The 21,113-nt window shown below is 45.9% G+C and overlaps 1 protein-coding gene across 3 annotated transcripts in view; it reads right to left on the bottom strand.

Moving 5' to 3' along the window:
* Window positions 1–20,628, bottom strand: part of LEPR (leptin receptor) — a 116,019-nt gene extending 95,391 nt beyond the window's left edge. For 2 of the 3 annotated variants that reach the window (XM_063939165.1, XM_063939167.1), the window contains exons 1-2: window positions 20,522–20,628; window positions 8,281–8,341 (exon numbers count right to left, since the gene is read on the bottom strand). In XM_063939165.1, coding sequence (XP_063795235.1) covers window positions 8,281–8,320 — 40 coding nt within the window. In that variant the 5' untranslated portion in view covers window positions 8,321–8,341; window positions 20,522–20,628. Of the gene's footprint in view, window positions 1–8,280; window positions 8,342–9,319; window positions 9,373–20,521 lie in introns of those variants that run through there. The other variant, XM_063939166.1, reaches the window with a different exon arrangement.
* Window positions 20,629–21,113: the final 485 nt, after the last annotated feature.

Genomic DNA, 21,113 nt, shown 5'->3' on the forward strand with positions numbered 1-21,113 from the left:
AGCAACTTGGAGTCCTCCAAGTCCCTAGTAGCCGCAGGCACCACAATAGGTTGTTTCAGTTGAAACGCTGACACCACCTTAGGAAGAAACTGGGGACGAGTCCGCAGTTCTGCCCAGTCCGAATGGAAAATCAAATATGGGCTTTTGTAAGACAAAGCCGCCAATTTTGACAATCGCCTGGCCGAGGCCAGGGCCAACAGCATGGTCACTTTCCATGTGAGATATTTCAAATCCACAGATTTGAGTGGTTCAAACCAATATGATTTGAGGAATCCCAACACTACGTTGAGATCCCACGGTGCCACTGGAGGCACACAAGGGCTGTATATGCAATACTCCCTTGACAAACGTCTGGACTTCAGGAACTGAAGCCAATTCTTTCTGGAAGAAAATCTATAGGGCCGAAACTTGAACCTTAATGGACCCCAATTTGAGGCTCATAGACACTCCTGTTTGCAGGAAGTGCAGAAATCGACCTAGTTGAAATTTTTTCGTGGGGCCCTCCTGGCCTCACCCACGCAACATATTTTTACCACATGTGGTGATAACGTTGTGCGGTCACCTCCTTCCTGGCTTTGACCAGGGTAGGTATGACCTCTTCCGGAATGCCTTTTCCCTTAGGATCCGGCGTTCAAAACGCCATGCCGTCAAACGCAGTCGCGGTAAGTCTTGGAACAGACAAGGTCCCTGCTGGAGCAGGTCCTTTCTTAAAGGCCGATGCCACGGTTCCTCTTGGAACAGACATGGTACTTGCTGAAAGCAAATCCCTTCTTAGCTCCCGAGGCCATTAGTCCTCTGTGAGCATCTCTTGAAGTTCCGGTTACCAAGTCCCTCTTGGCCAATCCGGAGCCACGAGTATAGTTCTTACTCCTCTATGTCTTATAATTCTCAATACCTTGGTTATGAGAAGCAGAGAAGGGAACACATACACCGACTGTTACACCCACGGTGTTACCAGGACGTCCACAGCTATCGCCTGAAGGTCTCGTGACCTGGCGCAATACCTGTCCCATTTTTTTGTTCGGGCGGGACGCCATCATGTCCACCTTTGGTCTTTCCCAACGGTTCACAATCATGCGGAAAACTTCCCGATGAAGTTCCCACTCTCCCGGGTGGAGGTCGTGCCTGCTGAGGAAGTCTGCTTCCCAGTCGTCCACTCCCGGAATGAACACTGCTGACAGTGCTATCACATGATTTTCCGCCTAGCGAAAAATCCTTGCAGTTTTGCCACTGCCCTCCTGCTTCTTGTGCCGCCCTTTCTGTTTACGTGGGTGACTGCCGTGATGTTATCCCACTGGATCAATACCGGCTGACCTTGAAGCAGAGGTCTTGCTAAGCTTAGAGCATTATAAATTTGCTCTTAGCTCCAGTATATTTATGTGGAGAGAATTCTCCAGACTTGATCACACTCCTTGTGTGACTGCTCCCCAGCCTCTCAGGCTGGCCTCCGTGGTCACGAGCATCCAATCCTGAATGCCGAATCTGCGGCCCTCTAGAAGATGAGCACTCTGTAATCACCACAGGAGAGACACCCTTGTCCTTGGATATAGGGTTATCCGCTGATGCATCTGAAGATGCGATCCGGACCATTTGTCCAGCAGATCCCACTGAAGAGTTCTTGCGTGAAATCTGCCGAATGGAAGCGCTTCGTAATAAGCCACCATTTTTACCAGGACTCTTGTGCAATGATGCACTGACACTTTTCCTGGTTTTAGGAGGATCCCGATTAGCTCGGATAACTCCCTGGCTTTCTCCTCTGGGAGAAACACCTATTCCTGGACTGTGTCCAGAATCATCCCTAGGACCAGCAGACGTGTCGTCGGAACAACTGCGGTTTTGGAATATTTAGAATCCACCCGTGTTGTCGTAGAACTACTTGAGATAGTGCTACTCCGACCTCCAACTGTTCTCTGGACCTTGTTCTTATCAGGAGGTCGTCCATTTTCTTTGAAGACGAATCCTCCTTTCGGTCATTACCTTGGTAAGGACCCGGGGTGCCTTGGACAATCCAACGGCATCGTCTTGAAACTGATAGTGACAGTTCTGTACCACGAACCTGAGGTACCCTTGGTGAGAAAAGGCAAATTTTGGGACATGGAGGTAAGCATCCCTGATGTCCCGGGACACCATATAGTCCCCTTGTTCTTTGCCATCACTGCTCTGAGTGACTCCATCTGGATTTGAACCCTTGTAAGTGTTCAAATTTTTCAGATTTAGAATAGGTCTCACCTAGCCTTCAGTACCACCATATAGTGTGGAGTAATACCCCTTTCCTTGTTGTCGGAGGGGTAAATTTATTATCACCTGCTGGGAATACAGCTTGTGAATTGTTTTCAATACTGCCTCCCTGTCGGAGGGAGACATTGGTACAGCAGACTACAGGAACCTGCGAGGGGGGAAACCTCTCGACATTCCAATCTGTACCCCTTGGATACTACTTGTAGGATCCAGGGGTCCTGTACGGTCCCAGCGTCATGCTGAGAACTTGGTAGAAGCGGTGGAGGGCTTCTGTTCCTGGGAATGGGCTGCCTGCTGCAGTCTTCTTCCCTTTCCTCTATCCCTGGGCAGATATGACTCTTATAGGGACGAAAGGACTGAGGCTGAAAAGACGGTGTCTTTTTCTGCAGAGATGTGACTTAGGGTAAAAAACGGTGGATTTTCCAGCAGTTGCCCTGGCCACCAGGTCCCATGGACCGACCCCAAATAACTCCTCCCCTTTATACGGCAATACATCTTTGTGCCGTTTGGAATCTGCATCACCTGACCACTGTCGTGTCCATAAACATCTTCTTGCAGATATGGACATCGCATTTACTCTTGATGCCAGAGTGCAAATATCCCTCTGCGCATCTCGCATATATAGAAATGCATCCTTTAAATGCTCTATAGTCAATAAAATACTGTCCCTGTCAAAGGTATCAATATTTTTAGTCAGGGAATCCGACCAAGCCACCTCAGCTCTGCACATCCAGGCTGAGGCGATCGCTGGTCGCAGTATAACACCAGCATGTGTGTGTATACTTTTTAGGATATTTTTCAGCCTCCTATCAGCTGGCTCCTTAAGTACGGCCCTATCCGTAGATGGTACCGCCACTTGTTCTGATAAGCGTGTGAGCGCCTTATCCACCCTGAGGGGTGTTTCCCACCGCGCCTTAACTTCTGGCGGGAAAGGGTATACCGCCAATAATTTTCTATCGGGGGAAACCCACGCATCATCACACACTTCATTTAATTTATCTGATTCAGGAAAAACTACAGGTAGTTTTTTCACCTCACACATAATACCCTTTTTTGTGGTACTTGGAGTATCAGAAATATGTAACACCTCCTTCATTGCCCTTAACGTGTGGCCCTAAAAGAAAATACGTTTGTTTCTTCACCGTCGACACTGAAATCAGTGTCCGTGTCTGGGTCTGTGTCGACCGACTGAGGTAAATGGGCATTTTACAGCCCCTGACGGTGTTTGAGACGCCTGGACAGATACTAATTTGTTCGCCGGCCCTCTCATGTCGTCAACCGGCTTGCAGCGTGTTGACATTGTCACGTAATTTCCATAAATAAGCCATCCATTCCGGTGTCGACTCCCTAGAGAGTGACATCACCATTACAGGCAATTTGCTCCGCCTCCTCACCAATATTTTCCTCATACATGTCGACACACACGTACCGACATACAGCACACACATAGGGAATGCTCTGATAGAGGACAGGACCCACTAGCCCTTTGGGGAGACAGAGGGAGAGTTTGCCAGCACACACCAAAACGCTATAATTATCCAGGGACAACCTTTATATAAGTGTTCCTCCCTTATAGCATTTTAATATATATACATATCGCCAAATCAGTGCCCCCCCTCTCTGTTTTAACCCTGTTTCTGTAGTGCAGTGCAGGGGAGAGCATGGGAGCCTTCCCACCAGCCTTTCTGTGAGGGAAAATGGCGCTGTGTGCTGAGGAGAATAGGCCCCGCCCCCTTTTCGGCGGGCTTCTTCTCCGGAGTTTTAGATATCTGGCAGGGGTTAAATACATCCATATAGCCTCAAGGGCTATATGTGATGTATTTTTCGCCATACAGGTATTATACATTGCTGCCCAGGGCGCCCCCCCTCAGCGCCCTGCACCCTCCGTGACCGCTGTGTGAAGTGTGCTGACAACAATGGCGCACAGCTGCAGTGCTGTGCGCTACCTGATGAAGACTGAGAGTCTTCTGCCGCCTGGTTCCGGACCTCTTCATCTTCAGCGTCTGCAAGGGGGGTCGGCGGCGCGGCTCCGGGACGAACCCCAGGGCGAGCCCTGTGTTCCGACTCCCTCTGGAGCTAATGGTGTCCAGTAGCCTAAGAATCCAATCCATCCTGCACGCAGGTGAGTTGAAATTCTCTCCCCTAAGTCCCTCGATGCAGTGAGCCTGTTGCCAGCAGGACTCACTGAAAATAAAGAACCTAAAAACTTTTTCTAAGTAACTCTTTAAGAGAGCCACCTAGATTGCACCCTGCTCGGACGGGCACAAAAACCTAACTGAGGCTTGGAGGAGGGTCATAGGGGGAGGAGCCAGTACACACCATGTAATCCTAAAAGCTTGCTTTTGTGCCCTGTCTCCTGCGGAGCCGCTATTCCCCATGGTCCTGACGGAGTCCCCAGCATCCACTAGGACGTTAGAGAAATATATTGTTATCTGCTTTGCCGCAATCTTTTGCTATATGGCGTGAAAAGTTATCATTGACTGAAAACACATATTTATATATTGCAGCAATAACACATGAAGAACCTGCTGCCACAGAACCTGGAAAATACGGTTCTCTGTCTTTATATCAATTGCATCCATTTCCAGAGCATCTTCCTCTTTCGGTTAATGAATACTGCTCTATAATTCAGGCCTCACACGCACGTTTCAGTTATCTGAACAATACTCTTAGGACTTATTCGAAACCTTTATCCTTCTTATGTGTCTGATGGGCCACTTACAAAAACAGCTGCAATACTCGCTGTGCAGAACTGGCGTGCGTAAGAGCGAGGTACCAGCGACGTATAGAATTTTACAATGTTATATCATCACTTCACTGCACAAGCAGTTTTATACTACTGTTACAATTTATTTATTTATTACCAGTTATTTATATAGCGCACACATATTGCGCAGCGATTATATACTACACTATAATACGCTAGATTATTTAACATTTTATTTACTTTCTAATAAAGCATATCGTTTTCACGGAGAAAAAATGTCTAGGGATAAATCCTCAAACCTGGGACTGACCATGGAAATTAGGAACAATTGCTCTTTGCACAGACCAACCATGTAATTTTTTTATATAGAGCTGATTTTCACTTCATTGTACGCATTGGGCGGGGCCTGATTATGCAAATGCCATAGATGTGGCCCCACGTGAACACTGGGATCCAGCAGTGCCGTCTGGTCTTTGTAGGGTTTGGGATGACTAGTCCTGGACGTTTGGAAACCTATCAAACCATCCAGTAGGGTTGTCCATCGTAGGGTTCTATGGACAGTTGATGACAGGTCACCATCCTTGCAAAGCGATTGATGGTTGAACCATTGATGCTCTGCGGTTGTTTATGTACAAAGAAAGGGAGACCAAATAGAAAAAGAAACCCATCGATGATGAAGAACCATCCATGGTTATCAAACATCAAAGAGCAACCCTACCTTCCAGCACCCCACTGCGTGATTGGTGAATGGAGTACCCGCACTTCCCCTTTGGAATTTCCCTCCAGGATTATTTAAGTATGTTTAAATGTTTTTCTCACATTCTGGGCTCAACTTAAACAGCCCTCGTCATGAGGTATTATCAAATCACTAGAATAAATGCCTCCACAGTGTCCTTGTTTAGGCGGGTGGTCCCTATTTGAGGCACTGGCAGTCCTGTCAGCCGGGACGTCTGTCACAGTTACTGGGACTGTTGGGAGATGTGTGACCTTACCGTTAAGAACCCCCAGGGAATGTGCCACATCCCAACATGTCACAGCCCCGCTCCCCCCCATCCACATGTACACCAACACTGAGCTAGACAAGGCTGCAAGATGCTTCATGACGCACTAATGGGACCAGAAAACGCAGGTTGCTAATTAGATTAATTTAAAAAGAAATTAACAGGGAGCCGGCAAATTCCCTGAGGCACAGCGCAGGCTGACATTTCCTCAGCCAATATTCCTGATAACGCAGCTTATCAGAACCCAGGAGTCATGTCTCAGTAACGTGGCTGGTTGTAAGTGAACTGTTAAAGGCCCCATACACTTATGCGTAATGTCTGACCGTCATGTTGCAGGTGATCACGCCGGCAGCCTCCGCGGCGGCAGCATCGCCCAAGATACATCATATGCTGTCCTTTTGCATACTATGGGCCAGATGTACTAAGCTTGAAAAGTGATAAATATCACTGTGATAACGCACCAGCCAATCGGCTCCTAACTGTCATTTTTCAAACACAGCCTGTGACATGACAGTTAGGAGCCGATTGGCTGGTGCTTTATCACAGTGATATTTATCACTTTTCAGGTTTGTACATCTCCCCCTATGTATCTTGTGCGAACCCAGCCATGCCTGCGGGGTCCGACATGATCGTTAGTGCAGCACGGTCAATCTGGAGGATCCGATCCGATGCTCACGGGAACGCGCATCCGATCGGATCGGAAACATCTCCAAAATGCCCAATTTCATCCGATATATCGGCTAAATGCCCGAAATCGGAGGAAATCGGGCATTATTGTTCTAGTGTATAGGGCCCTTTAGGAGGCATGTAGTGTACATACTGCTACAGGCTCTCCTGTCTTGTCATAGCTATTTTATTATTGATAGCTGTGTATTACAGCAGAGTTTATTCAGACTTCATGATTAGCTGTATGACGTTTTGCACATATTATATGTATTCTAAGCATACGTGAACGGTAGACTGCGATGCAGGGCCGTCAACAGGGGGGGTCTAAGAGGACACCTGTACCGGGCCCCATGGATCAGAGGGGGCCCACGGATACCCAACTTAGTGCCCGGCAGGGATGTGTGCCATCTTGTCCAAATACGGCAGCGAGCTGTAGGCGGCGTGGGCGCAGCCTCAGAGTGCCAGGAGCCTCTCACACACAGTAACTGTGGCCAAGATTACTGTGCCCTGCGCCGGCCTTTTCTGGTGGGGTGTGAGCGCCGCATGGTACCTGCTGGGCGGAGTTCGGGTCAGGGTACTGGGGAGTGTAGCGCAGGTGAGTCTCTCCCTGGGGTAAGAGTGGCTTGGTGAGGGGTTATAGGGCTTTGGGATGGGATGGGGCAGCTGGGAATGCAGCATAGAGTCATTGGGGAGAGACAGACTTTGGGGTGTGTAGAGAAGGAAGGATATATATATATATATATATATACAACAAAGCAATGAGGAAGGCAAGTCAGATGCTTGGTTGCATAGGGAGAGGAATCAGTAGTAGGAAATAAGAAGTGATAATGCCACTGTATAGGTCATTGGTGCGGCCCCATCTGGAATACTGTGTCCAGTTCTGGAGACCCTATCTCCAGAAGGATATAAATACATTAGAGAGTCAAGGGCAACTAAAATGGTGCATGGCCTACATCACAAAACTTACCCGGAAAGGCTAAAAGATCTTAACATGTATAGTTTGGAGCACAGAAAGGGAAAGGGGGGACATGATAGAAACTTTCACATATATCAAGGGTTTTACCAAAGTTCAGGAGGGAAACATTCTTCAAAGGAAGAGAAGTATTAGAACTCAAGGGCATACACTGGGACTGGAGGGGGTAGGGGGGGGGGGGGGGGGGGGGGTTCAGGGGAAATGTAAGGAAAAATTACTTCCCAGAAAGGGTAGTGGATAAGTGGAATAGCCTCCCATCAGAGGTGGTAGAGGCTAAGACAGTAGAGCAATTTAAACATGCTTGGGATAGACATAAGGATATACTTACAAAGAATTAAGATTCAAAAAGGGTTGAGATTGCCTAAAGGATAAAAAAAAGGGGCAGACTAGATGGGCCAAGTGGTTCTTATCTGCTGTCACATTCTATGTTTCTATGTTTATATATATATATATATATATATACTCTTAATAGTGCAGCAAATTCCATTGCGCTTTTCTCTCTCTCTCTCTCTCTCTCTCTCTCTCTCTACATATATATATATATAAAATCTGAGGGGGCCCCAGAGATATAACTGTACCGGGCCCCAAGATTTCTGTTGCTGGCCCTGCTGTGACGGTATTAACAAATCTGACAAAACGTGGAAACCTGTATTTCCCTTCTACATAATGCAAAATCCAGACTGTGCAGATCTTACCCCAGTGAAGAAGAAGTGTCAGGATCCATTTCCGTCCCATGTCTACTTGTCAGAGCGGAATCTGGAAATAAGCAGACACAAATCTTTAACCTATATCTGCATTAGCATTCCTACAGCGTAACAGGTCTTATTGATTAATCCATTCACTGTCACAGGCATCCAGATATACACCTGGTGTGACAGATCTCTGTGCCCCCCAGCTGGCCGCTGGCCCCCATCTATTTACCATATTAATTAGATAGAGTTATGGGTCCTGTGATACAACAGGCAGAGCCCTCACGCTGTGCAGACTGGGATCTATTTGCACGCACTGGGAAAGACCTGTGTTTAACGGGGCATGAGTATGTAATATCAGATACACTAGAAGAATTTTATATATATATATATGCTTATACACACACACACACACACACACACACACACACACACACACACACACACACACACACACACACATACAGTACACCAGACAACATTTATTTATATATATAGTGCCAGCATATTCCATAGCACACTGCAACTGGGGACTAGGAGTCTATGCATTTAGGGGGACATTTACTAAGCAGTGATAAAAGTGAGAAGTGAGCCAGTGGAGAAGTTGCCCATGCCAACCAATCAGCATTGATGTAACATTTATAATTTGCATATTATAAACATATACAGAGCAGCTGATTGGTGGCCATGGGCAACTTCTAAACTGGCAGCACTTTTATCACTGCTTAGTAAATGTCCCCCAAAGTCTTGGAGAGAGATAAAGTGGACAATAGTACCATCCAATCAACTCCTAACTGCAATGTTACAGGCTGTGTTTGAAAAATGACAGTTAGGAGCTGGTTGGCTGGTACTGTATCTCCGCACACTTTATCTCTCTCCAAGCCTTAGTACATAGACCCAGGGCCGGATCAAGGCTTTGGAGAAGGGGCGTGGTCAGTTATGCCCCCTGTAGCTGTGCCCTCAGCAGTTGTGCCCCCCAGTATTGTGCCCTCAATACTGTGCCCCCAGTAGCGCCGATCACCAAAAAAAAAAAAAAAATACTCACCATCTCCACTCCTGCTTCCCGACCGCTGCTGTCCTCCATCTCCGGCCGCCGGCACCGCTCCTCGGATCTATGGGAGAGACGTCATGATGTTTCTCCCATAGCACAGTATAGACTCTAGAGGTCAATTATGACCCCTAGCGTCTATGTGCCGGACCCACAATGCCGTGCGGTGAGCAATGCGTCATTGCGCACCGCACAGCACGGGGGGGCACCACCAGTAGCGGATATTGCCACGACAGCGGCGCCCTCTGGACGACAGCGGTGCCCTTCGGAAGGCGACGCCCCGGGCAAAAATCCTGCGTGCCCGTAGCAAGATCCGCTACTGAATAGACCCCATAGCAATAAGACAAGACTGGGTATTGACAAACAGTCACATGGGCAAGAATGGATGTGTCTCTGCTGGCTGTGTTCCGATTTTCCATTCCGATTATTTTCAGCCATATAATAGGTACCTCTATTAACTTGATCCCAAAAGGTTCTACTAACAAAACAGAATGCTGGAAATTTCATTATATACGGACGTTGATAAATCAGGTCATCTTCAAGTGCCTGAGGATTTGTGTTCAGGTCACAAAGTAATATAAAAATTCCATATCACATAGTACATAATAATGTCATTGTAATCCTAACCGAGATACTTAAGTTATTCTGGCCATGTCTTTGACAGAGACAGTCTATCAAAAATCCCGCCTGCTGTTAGGAAGATATGGCAGATGTAATGACGTACATAGAGTAATGATATCCCCCCTGTAGCTAATTGTCTGTTATACACAAATAACTCTAAACTCCAGTTGGTGTTTTTTCTAAAAGAAAGAGCGGGCGCACAATCCCAAATGCAGGAGGCAACTTACCTCGGTGCCCTCTGCAGACAATATGGATACAGACCATATAGAAGTATATGCAAAGTGGCACTCTCAGGACTGTGATACAATTCTGGGGTCACACACCTACATTGCTTGTCAGCGTTGCGGCACGTGCCTACCAGCTGTCTCTAGTGGTGGTTTATCTGCAACACTAAACTTTAGAACCGCACTACATTTACAATACACTTGTCTAAATGAGCTTGTCCACACTACAGTACAGAAGCCCTGTGTCATGCTACATTTGTTGGTGCACATATTCTGTTTCTACAACTGAACGAGTGCATCAGAGAGGCTGAAGGAGAGAGCCCCATTTGTCCCCAAAGCCACAAGGCCCCTTAGGTAACAAGGGTCTTCAGGCCCTACTTCGCCTAAGCTAGGGGAGGCCCATTGACACCCTGAACCCATAAGGAGCAAGGGTCTTTAGGCCGGTTTCCATCGTAAAGGCTCGGTTGAGCACTTTCTCTCTGAGTTCAGCCAAAGCTTCCCCGGGAAAATTTAATTTTCTTCGGACTGACGCTGCCTGCCTCGCGCTGACTTATATAAGTCAGCCAGAGGGGGCGTGGTGATGATGCAGCGAGCTGTGATTGGCTTATGGCGGCCATCTTGAATTTAAAAAATGACGCTGGGCGCCATTTTTGAAACTGGTACCTCTCCGCTACCAAACTCTGCAGAATGGCAGGCAGGGATCTCGGATCCCTGCCTGCCACTATGGCTACCTCCGCCAGGTCCCGCTCAGCCGCCAATGTTGCCCGCACGACCGTCGCATTCCACCGCGTCCCGCCGCCTCTGAAGCCCGCACCTCCGCCGCGCCCACCGTGATGACAGCGGATCCAGTGACGGATCCGTTGGCCAATCACTGTGGCCTCACTGAGAGGGACATGCTTTCATGGGTTGAAAGCACGTCCCTGTAGCAAAGCGGCACTTTAGTAGGTGCCACTTTGTAATAGATTTTGAATGAGCTTTTACAGCCGGGGGCTTGACCCCGCCCGCACCCGACCCCCGATCCTGCCCCTATCCCATTCACAACGGGAGGCACCACGATCGGTGCCTCCAAAACACATCTAAACATTACTAATTATTAAATAAATATCAAGGTGATACTTATGACACAGAATATGTGTCATAAGTATCTTCTTTATATTATTTTAATCATTAATGACAGGGGAGACTGCATGTCCCTGATAGGTATCTGTAGTATGGGAATGGTTGGAATAAAACTCAAGACCCCAGAGATATGAGGCAATTCCTCTACCACCATGACGCCCATACTGTGTAAGGTAATGTAGTTACAGATAGTTATCATTTGTTTCATTGTCCAGATATTAGACCTTGGTATATTTTCCATTTGTATACATATTATTTCCTGAGCCCCTATTATGCCCACGTTTGCAGCATAGATTCAATATTTTCCCAAATGTAGGAGAGTTTTTCTATTCTGTCCCGTAACACCTGCCCTCAATGCGGCTGATTTCCACTGTTCCCCACCTCCCACAGTCCGCTATATGTAAGCTAAAACCAATGCAGCCCCAAATACCAAGAATTAAGTCTCAAAAAGAGTTGAGATTACCTAAAGGATAAAAAAAAAAATAGGGGCAGACTAGATGGGCCAAGTGGTTCTTATCTGCCGTCACATTCTATGTTTCTATGTAAATTCAGCCCATGGTTACATGTTTCTTATGTATACCCTAAACAAGTACAGAGCGGGCATAGTGCATCCTCGGCCCTTACCAGGGAATGGCCCCCCTCCCCCATCCCCAAATGTGACCACTCCACCATCTGTAGTGCATAGGAAAGTTATATATGTTTGTGCCACACGCAATAATTCCCTGGAAGGACAGAAATCTATTTCCCATTCGCTGGATCAATTTTCTGAAGCTATAAAGCCGTAACTCCCCAGTTGGTGATATCAGTTCCCCTCTGGTACGATGTTATTATAAAGCTCTTTCAGCTGGAAGAATAATTCAATGTTCGGAGCTCAATCTAATTGGCGCTGTTTAAAAAAAAAGGCGATTAATGCCTGGACTTGTAAACAGTTACAGATATAATCGCTGTCATTTCTGTCATTATTTGCCTTTCAAACACAGAGACACAATGTTCTCTCCCAGCATTGCTAAGAAATGCGCCATAAGTTTTTTTTTTTTCATGTCTTCTTTTTGTGTATATAATCTTAACGATCTCCAACAATCAGCTGTGAGCAACCTGTGGCAGAACTCTACATTGAAATTGATGATTCAATTATTAAATATTAAACTTTATATATATATATATATATATATATATATATATATATATATTTAATATTACATTTTTAACTATTAAGGTTGTTCACTTTGCAAAAAATATGGCTAAGGTTGGTCACACGCAAGTAGTTATATCTCTGGTAATAACCAATTGGCCCAGTATGAGCGCAGTGTCTAGGAATCATCGCAGCTCGTGCACTAGGAATGGCCATCGATCATCGATTAATTCAGATTTCAGAATCATCGATGGTCTATGGCCTATGTCGAATACATTAGCCATTGATGGCGGAGCACCCCATTGTTTCCTGCCATTGATGGTAAAGACCAACCAAATAGTTTTTTCCCCCCTCTTTACAATGTGTCTGGACATGGCGCATAGCTCCGTCCCCTGACACCCACAAAGCCCCGCTCCCAGCCACTAATTGGCCCAAACCCCACTTCTTATTAAAGCGGGAAAACGCACACGCAGAGGGAAACAATTGACCACTTGCGCCCAATGGCTTCCACCTCTGAATCACCCCTAGAATGTCAACAGCTAAGTTTATACTGATTTTAGGGTTTGGCTGTAGTTCGGGTTATTAACCACGTCAACGGAAAACCGCATGGTCAGAATGTCAACCTCCCATACATGTTGACATTCTGAATGTTTTAGTTTATCACATACAATTGAACATATGACTTCTGAATCATTTGCCAGTGCGTGTGTGTGTGTGTGTGTGTGTGTGTGGGGGGGGGGGGGGGGGGGTAAGAAGGAAAACTAGTAATGCCCCCTATGTCTCAACTGTTACCGAATGCACCTAAAGTACAGTATGAATCATCCCATGCCCCCCCCCCCCATGAACTTTGCACCCCTTTCAAAAACATTGCGTTGTGCACCGGTAAATATTTTTATTTGCAGCGTCCGAAAGGACTTCATGGAGCTTTTATACGCAGCTTGTGTTTTTAATGTCTGTTTCAAATTAGCCGATCTGATAGTAATGAATGCATACAGTAGCTTCCAACGTGACCTTCTCCAGTCTCCATCCAGTACAAAATGTCCTGCTCCCACTTGCTTCCTCCTAACACCAACCTGTGCCAGCTCCAGGGTAAAGCCATAATTGCAGGCCAGCGAGATACGCTGTAATGTGTGTGCATGCTTATCAGGGTAGGTCAGGTGTAAATCATTTAACGGTCAGACTGACAAGGTGTTCATTATACATCCGATCCGCAGCTGCCACGCAGCGCTGGGCTGCAGGTGAGGCAATTAGGTGCTTGTTAGAGGTAAAGCTGTCACCTAAAAGCTTTGTAATATTGAACCAGAACAAATAGCAGTTGTTTCCGTATCAATGTACAACACAGGAGAGAGCCAGCGGGGCGAGTGTTGTTCTTAAATGTATTCTCGCCTTAAGGCTTTGCTTCATGTATGAGATTGCACAAATATATGTGATTAGAAAGAAAACATGCGGCTTAATGTAATAGTCTCCGAGATCCGGAGGCGTGGGATTTTTGCGCGAGTCTGGCCGTTTTTGTTTTTTTAAAGCAGCCATCATTTATCATGTTGGTTTTGCCTTGCAAATGATTGCTGCTTTAAAAAACGGACAGACTCGCACAAAAATCCTGCAACTCCGGAATTTAGAGGCTATTGCATTTAGCTGATAAACTAACATATTATGCATTGTAGAAAGTAATAAGGGCTGTTATTTAGGGTGGGGTGACATTTTTTATTTTTCCTGTCCAGTTCCACCGATGGAATTCATCCCCATGTTGCACAGGACGGAGCTGGTTTTAGCGTCACCAGTACAGATATACTGGGGCTCATTTATCAACAAGTGATAAAACGCATTGTGCATGATAAAACTCATTGCGTATGATAAGGTGCTCCAGCCAATCAGCTCCCAACTGTCATTTTTCAAAACACATGACAGTAAGGAGCTGAACACATGACAGTTAGGAGCTGATTATCTGGAGCACAATTTATCATACGCAACAAGTTTTATCATTCACAACAACAGTGCCGTTTCTTGCGGCGGGCGAGCCGTGCAATCGCACGGGGCACCCGCCGCGGCACTTTGTGGCTCCTTCTGCTCCCCCTCCTCCTTCTAGCATACTACTCTGCTCGGGGGGCAGAGTTTTGCAAAATGACGCAGTTGCCTCGTGACGTTACGATTCAACCGCGTCATTCTGTGAATCTCCGCCCCCCAAGTGGAGTAGTATTAGGGAAGAGGAAGGAGAGGGAGCGGGAAATCTATGCCGCCTGCCAGCCAGTATACTTACATCCCCTTGGCAACGTGCATTCCCCTTGGCAACGAGCATGGATGCCAGAGCATGAAACCCCTGGAAATGAGCATGACACCCAGCACATGAAACCCCTGACAACGAGTATTACATCCATCCAGTGCATGAAAAACCTGGCAATGAGCATGACACCCAGCGCGTGAAACCCCTGGCAACGACCTCTGAACGTGTACTTTAAATAAGGCATATTGGGGGGGATGTGGTGCATCCTGTCATTTATCGGGTATATACCGGTGTAAATAACGCAAGTATGTACGGGATCGGTATGAAATACCTCCAATCAAAATCCCGACGTTCAAAATCCCGACACCAATTGACCGATGGTCAAAATCCCGACAAGGTCAAAATCCCGACATAGACAAAATACCGACATTTAAAATACCGACAAGGTCAAAATACCGACATGTAAAATGCCGACAGGTCAAAATACAGACATGCGGTTTTTGTTGTTTTTTGTGTGTATGTCGACATAAGTCAACATGGACACCATATAAAGTGTACCGCGTCCCCTCGCATGGCGAGCGTTCGGGCACGGTGCCTCGCTGCGCTCGGCACACTATTATATTCCCCCTCCAGGTCCACTGGGATGGTAAAGTATGAACAAGTCGGTTTCAATTAAAAAACTCATGAAAAACTCATGTCGGTATTTTGACCTGTCGGCATTTTACATGTCGGTATTTTGACCTTGTCGGTATTTTAAATGTCGGTATTTTGTCCATGTCGGGATTTTGACCATCGGTCAATTGGTGTCGGGATTTTGAACGTCGGGATTTTGATTGGAGGTAAACTGACTGCATCCCGTATGTACCAAGGAATTCGCAAAGGACGGCACTCAAGATGAGAACTGTCCTTTTGATAGAAATACTACTGGGGAATTCACATGTGCAGTAGGACACGGGATGTGCTGTGAAAATGTGATGAGAAGCCCATAGGATTAGGGTAATGCCACAGAGTTTGGTACATATGAGAAATTGGGCCAAATTTTTAGACGCATTCTGGCCCATTGAGAGCCACAGCGTATTATTGCAAAAAAAATTGTTTGGTATAACAGGTTGTAATAAAACAACAGTTAAAAATACCATAAAACAGCTTTTGAGGTATACAGCCAGCCTTCCAGGATATTTCTACCACTCCGTCATTTATTTTCTATTAACTAACCCTATGCGTTTTGTTGGTGGTGATGAAATGCGTAGGATTGTAAATACTCTATGGCAGGCATTCCCAACCACGGTCCTCAAGGCACAGCAACAGTGCAGGTTTTAGTGATATCCAGGCTTCAGCACAGGTGACTTAATTAGTAGCTCAGTTATTTTGATTTAACAATCTGTGCTGCAGCCTGGATATCACTAAAACCTGCATTGTTGGTGCGCCTTGAGGACCGTGGTTGGGAATGCCTGATCTATAGTCTTCTGAGTAGGGAATTATTTGACTAAAATTGAATTGTGCACATTTATCTGACAGCCAACAATTTTTATTAAAACTAATTGTGGAGTTTTTCATAAACTTTGGTGACCTACTAGATATACCGGATTTACCGGCGCTCATGATGCTGGCTGTCAGTATACCGACAGCTTGCAAATAGTCCCCTTGTGGCCACGCTGGAGGCTCTGTGGCTCGCCATAGGATCTATTCCCACTCTATGGGTGTCGTGGACACCCACAAGTGGGAATAGTCCTGTAGTGCCAGTATTCCGGCTGGTGGGATTCCGACATCGGTATCCTGACCACCGTGATTCCGACAGCCGGCCATTTAAATGGATCCCGGATATACTGGCCACATAATTTAAATGGGTTTCTTCAGAGAGGAGGAGGACCGTGTGCAGTCTCCTTCTGGGCCTACTCCTCTCTAGCCAGCAGAGCTCTTGACTCTGGGCTTGACTCTGGGCACTAGGGTCACTAGAGGACTCTAGCGCTGTCCCAGAGTCTAGTGCGCCTGAGCAGGTGATTTCTGCCACGCTGCTGTGACGTGAGACTCCGGAGGGTAAGTATTGAAAAAAAATGGGTGCAGGGTAAGCGGTGTGGGCCCCGCTACTGGATTGCAGAAACTTTATTGAAATGAATGGTCCATTTCAAGGAATGGAGTACTACACCATTTTTTATTGTTTTTTACCCTTTCTATTGTCTCTCTACTGCATATTTTGATGTGTACAAGGTGTTCCGAAACCTCACTCACTGTTTGCAGCCCCCTTCCTCATAAAGGCACCATTCCAGTATTTGCCATCTTGGGGTCTTCATTAGGCACCCATGCTCATTTTAGTGGACACCATCCCAGGAAATTTACATCAAGTGCTAGTTACGTATATTGAATTTATTTTATGTATTATTGGAGTTTTTCTCACTTACTTCAATGAACCAATCATTTCAAAGGGAATTCCAATGTGTGTATACCATCTGCAAATCCCATTGAAATGAATGGGCCATTGAATTGCATTGGGGGAACTCTGTGGACCTTATTCAGTAAGGATTGCCAATTCTTCTTTTTAGCAGAATTTGCAATCCTGTCACTCGCATGCTGGGGGGTCGCCCATTGCAGGGAAAGGCCGCCCAGCACGCTGTCCGCCGCCCACCCACTGCAATCACTTTGAAATTGTGGCGCGATCGCAATTTCAGAGTGACTGCAGAAATTATGGAAGCCTCCCGCAACCTGGCTGCAACAGCAGGAGGTCCGGCGCCATTTTTAAGATCAGAGGGGCTGCGTGTGACGTTCGTCATTACTGCAAGTCACCCGCAGTAAATGCGAGGTGCATGCGCCCACGGGGTGATTGCAAGAATTCCGGTTGTATCGGAATTTGCGATGCAACGTGAATTAGCCCCTGTGTACATTATTTTTGACGTTTTTCTAAAAAAAATGTGATTTCGGTGATTTGGAAGCTGGAAAAATTGGTAATTTTGCTTTACGGCATGTAAATCACCGTAAAATAACAATTCAGATCACTAGTAAGGTAAAAAAAAAAAAAAGAATTTGCTGTATGCCCTTCAGTAGTAGTTGTCGTAAAGACTTTACACTTCATTTTGTTTTTGGGTCATGCCCGGATTGTGTATGTGACCCCAGATAGAGAATGATCTAACGCTGACATCATCTCATGCATATATTAAATGCTTGGAAATGCTCCAGCTTGCGGAGCTGCATTCGGGATAGGCTCATACTGGGAAAGGTAGCGGAGTACTGTGTATGGCTCACAGATTGCCTGTTATCTGATCCCTGCTGGGTTCTAAGAAGCCTCGGACTCTACGCAGATCACTGTATGAATACTCATTACACGAGCAGGTGCCGCTCTATAGACTGAATCTCCTCACTCATTTAACGTCTCTCGAAGAATGGACACGTGAGACGGTGGCTGCCTGCACGCCAGACCTGAGGAAACCTCTGCGTTATAGCAACCGGGCGCTTCTGAGTCAAAGAGTTCAGAATGTCCTGCAGCACTAATATATCCTATAACATCTTGTACAGTTATCTATGCAGATCTAAATAATAACAATAATAATAATAATTATTATTATAATTTTTGCACCTCACTTTATTATAATGATCAGTTGCTCAGTGGGGGGCTGGTACATGTAGACAGTGATGAAATGCTGACATGTTAGAATGTTGACATATCGTCCTGGTGTCCCAGCAGTCACTTACCTGACCCTGACAGTTGCTCCAGTGGCAGTTTCCGGGTCACGGCAGTCATGTGACCGTCATTTCCGGATCAGTCAGACATCCCATCCTCCGGCGTTCCGGTAAGTATTTCCCCCCATCTTTAAACCTAATTCATACCCCTAACCCTCCCTGTAGCGCGTAACCCTAACTCCCCCCCCCCCCCCCCCCCCCTCGGGCAGCCTAACCCCGACACTTCACCTGTCAACATTTTCAGAATCGAAATGTTGCCAGAAGGCATTTCAGCTATGTTGACGTCATAACTGTTGACATTGTCACTGCTGACCTTTTGACTACATGCCCTAATATCCTCTGTATATTATATTAGCATAGCACATTGGGGGTCATTCCGAGTTGATCGCTCGCTAGCTAGTTTTAGCAGCCATGCAAACGCTATGCCGCCGCCCACTGGGGAGTGTATTTTAGCTTAGCAGAAGTAAGAACGCTTCTGCAGCCGAGCTCTACAAAAACAGTTTGTTTAGTTTCAGAGTAGCTCTGAACCTACTCAGCGATTACTTCAGCCTGTTCGTGTCCGGATTTGACATCAAACACCCGCCCAGCGAACGCCCAGCCACGCCTGCGTTTTTTTCAGACACTCCTGCGTTTTTCCAAACACTCCCTGAAAACGGTCAGTTGACACCCAGAAACGCCCCCTTCCTGTCAATCTTCTTGCGGCCGTCAGTGTGAAGAAAAACTTTGCTAAAACCTGAGCACAACCACAAAGGGCTTTGTACCCGTACGTCGCGCGTGCGCATTGCGGGGCATACGCATGCGCATAAATGCTGTTTTTTCACCTGATCGCTGCGAAAATCGGCAGCGAGCGATCAACTCGGAATGGCCCCCATTATTCTTTATAATATAGAACATTCCATTTGAGACAAAGGAAGTGATTTAGATCAGGTGTGAAAGTAATTATTGTTTATCACTGTTACTATTGTTATAAACATTTATTTATATAGCACCAGCAAAAACTATAGACAGTCTCGTTACAGAAAACATTCTCAGTGAGTCATGTGACACAAGTGACATCACTACTCTCCTGCTTGGAGGATATCATATATGCTACAGGCGTGACATCACTTCTACCTAGCTGTAAGGATATATAACACAGGAGTGACATCACTTCACTCCAGCTATATGAGTATATTTTACAGGAGTGACATCACTGCTCTTCCGCTATAAGGATATATATACTACAGGAGTGACATCACTGCTCTTCCGCTATAAGGATATATATACTACAGGAGTGACATAGCTTCACTCCGGATATATGAGTATATTTTGCAGGAGTGACATCACTAACATCAAGCTATATGGGAATATTTTACAGGATGACATCACAGCTCTCTAGCTTTAAGGGTATATTTTACAGTACTGACGTCATTAGTACCCAGCTCTCAGGGAATATTTTACAGGTATGACATCACTACTTTCCAAATATAAGGGCATATTCTACAAGCGTGACATCACTACATTCCAATAATTGCCGAATGCCGTCGCTACTTTCCAGATATAAGACAATACTGTATTTATTTACAGGAGTGACAGTATGACATCAATACTCAGAAGATATAAAGTTAATTTACTGATAAGGACCAGGGGTCACACAGGTCGTAACGCGTCCTCTGACCTCTATCTGCTACAACTGCCATGCAGGAAAATAATACATTACAAATAACAACTAACCCTTACTGACACATTGAATACACAAGTTCTAAATATTCTATTAACCCTATGTGGCAAATCCTAGTACCTGCAAATGTACAATTTCTATATATAATGTAATGAACCGATGACTATTGAACAAGAAGAGCCTCCTACCTTCATGCATATCAGAACTCATGAACAAATTACATCAATTTACTAACAATTAACTTGGGATGACTCTTGAGGATTAGAGGACTTAGCAATTGACAATAAGTGGTTAACAACACAGCGCCCATTGTCTTAGTGTATGATAATAGTGCAAATAGGATTACTTGGTCTTTACTTACGGTGAAGAATTTTAGATCATTTTTAATTAATCGATGCAAGTGCTGACAGTTGACAAGAGTGACATAATCACATACAATCCCGCAGCCCTCCTGCAGCTGTCTAATCATTAATGCTGTAGTCCTGCAGCAGGGAGCGGATATAACAGTGCAATGCATAGAACTGCTGGAAATTGGGAATAAGCATCTTACCAGTCCGGCTGCAGTCCTGGATCAGTGTGTGCTGGAGTTTGGCGGCTCCAGCTTAGTGTGTGCAGCTGCTCATCCTGATGTGTGGATGACACACACCCCCTTCCCCAGCAGAACCAGCCCCAGCTCCCACACACATAGGGGAGGGTAAGATGGGCTGCAGATCTGAATCACAGCTCATTCAGGGGTGAAGTGAGCCAAGTGCACCAGAGACACACCGTATGTATCATTCAGACATCAGGGAGCCACATGGGGCATACATAGTATACATTACCAGGATTAATGCAGCCCCCTGCCATGTGCCAATCAGGCAGACAGTGGAGCATCTCCCAGTATATACTGGATATAGATCTCTGGGATTGCCAGTCTGGATGGCAGCGCTTTCAAACTTTGCATTCATTTAAAGGGCCAATGCACCAGGAAAGCAAGTTACTCTTTTTTGTTTTAATATATAAAAGGGCTATGAGTAACATTCTCAGATATAGATTTTACCTTGACATAAATTGAAATTGTACACAAAATGTTAAAATGCGCTGTACAAGTGAGCTCTGTTCTCTGTTATCACCCACATTCTGCTGAAAATAAGAAAAAAGAG

Source organism: Pseudophryne corroboree, chromosome 9 (genome assembly GCF_028390025.1).
Source record: "Pseudophryne corroboree isolate aPseCor3 chromosome 9, aPseCor3.hap2, whole genome shotgun sequence".
NCBI classification, from domain to species: Eukaryota; Metazoa; Chordata; class Amphibia; order Anura; family Myobatrachidae; genus Pseudophryne; species Pseudophryne corroboree.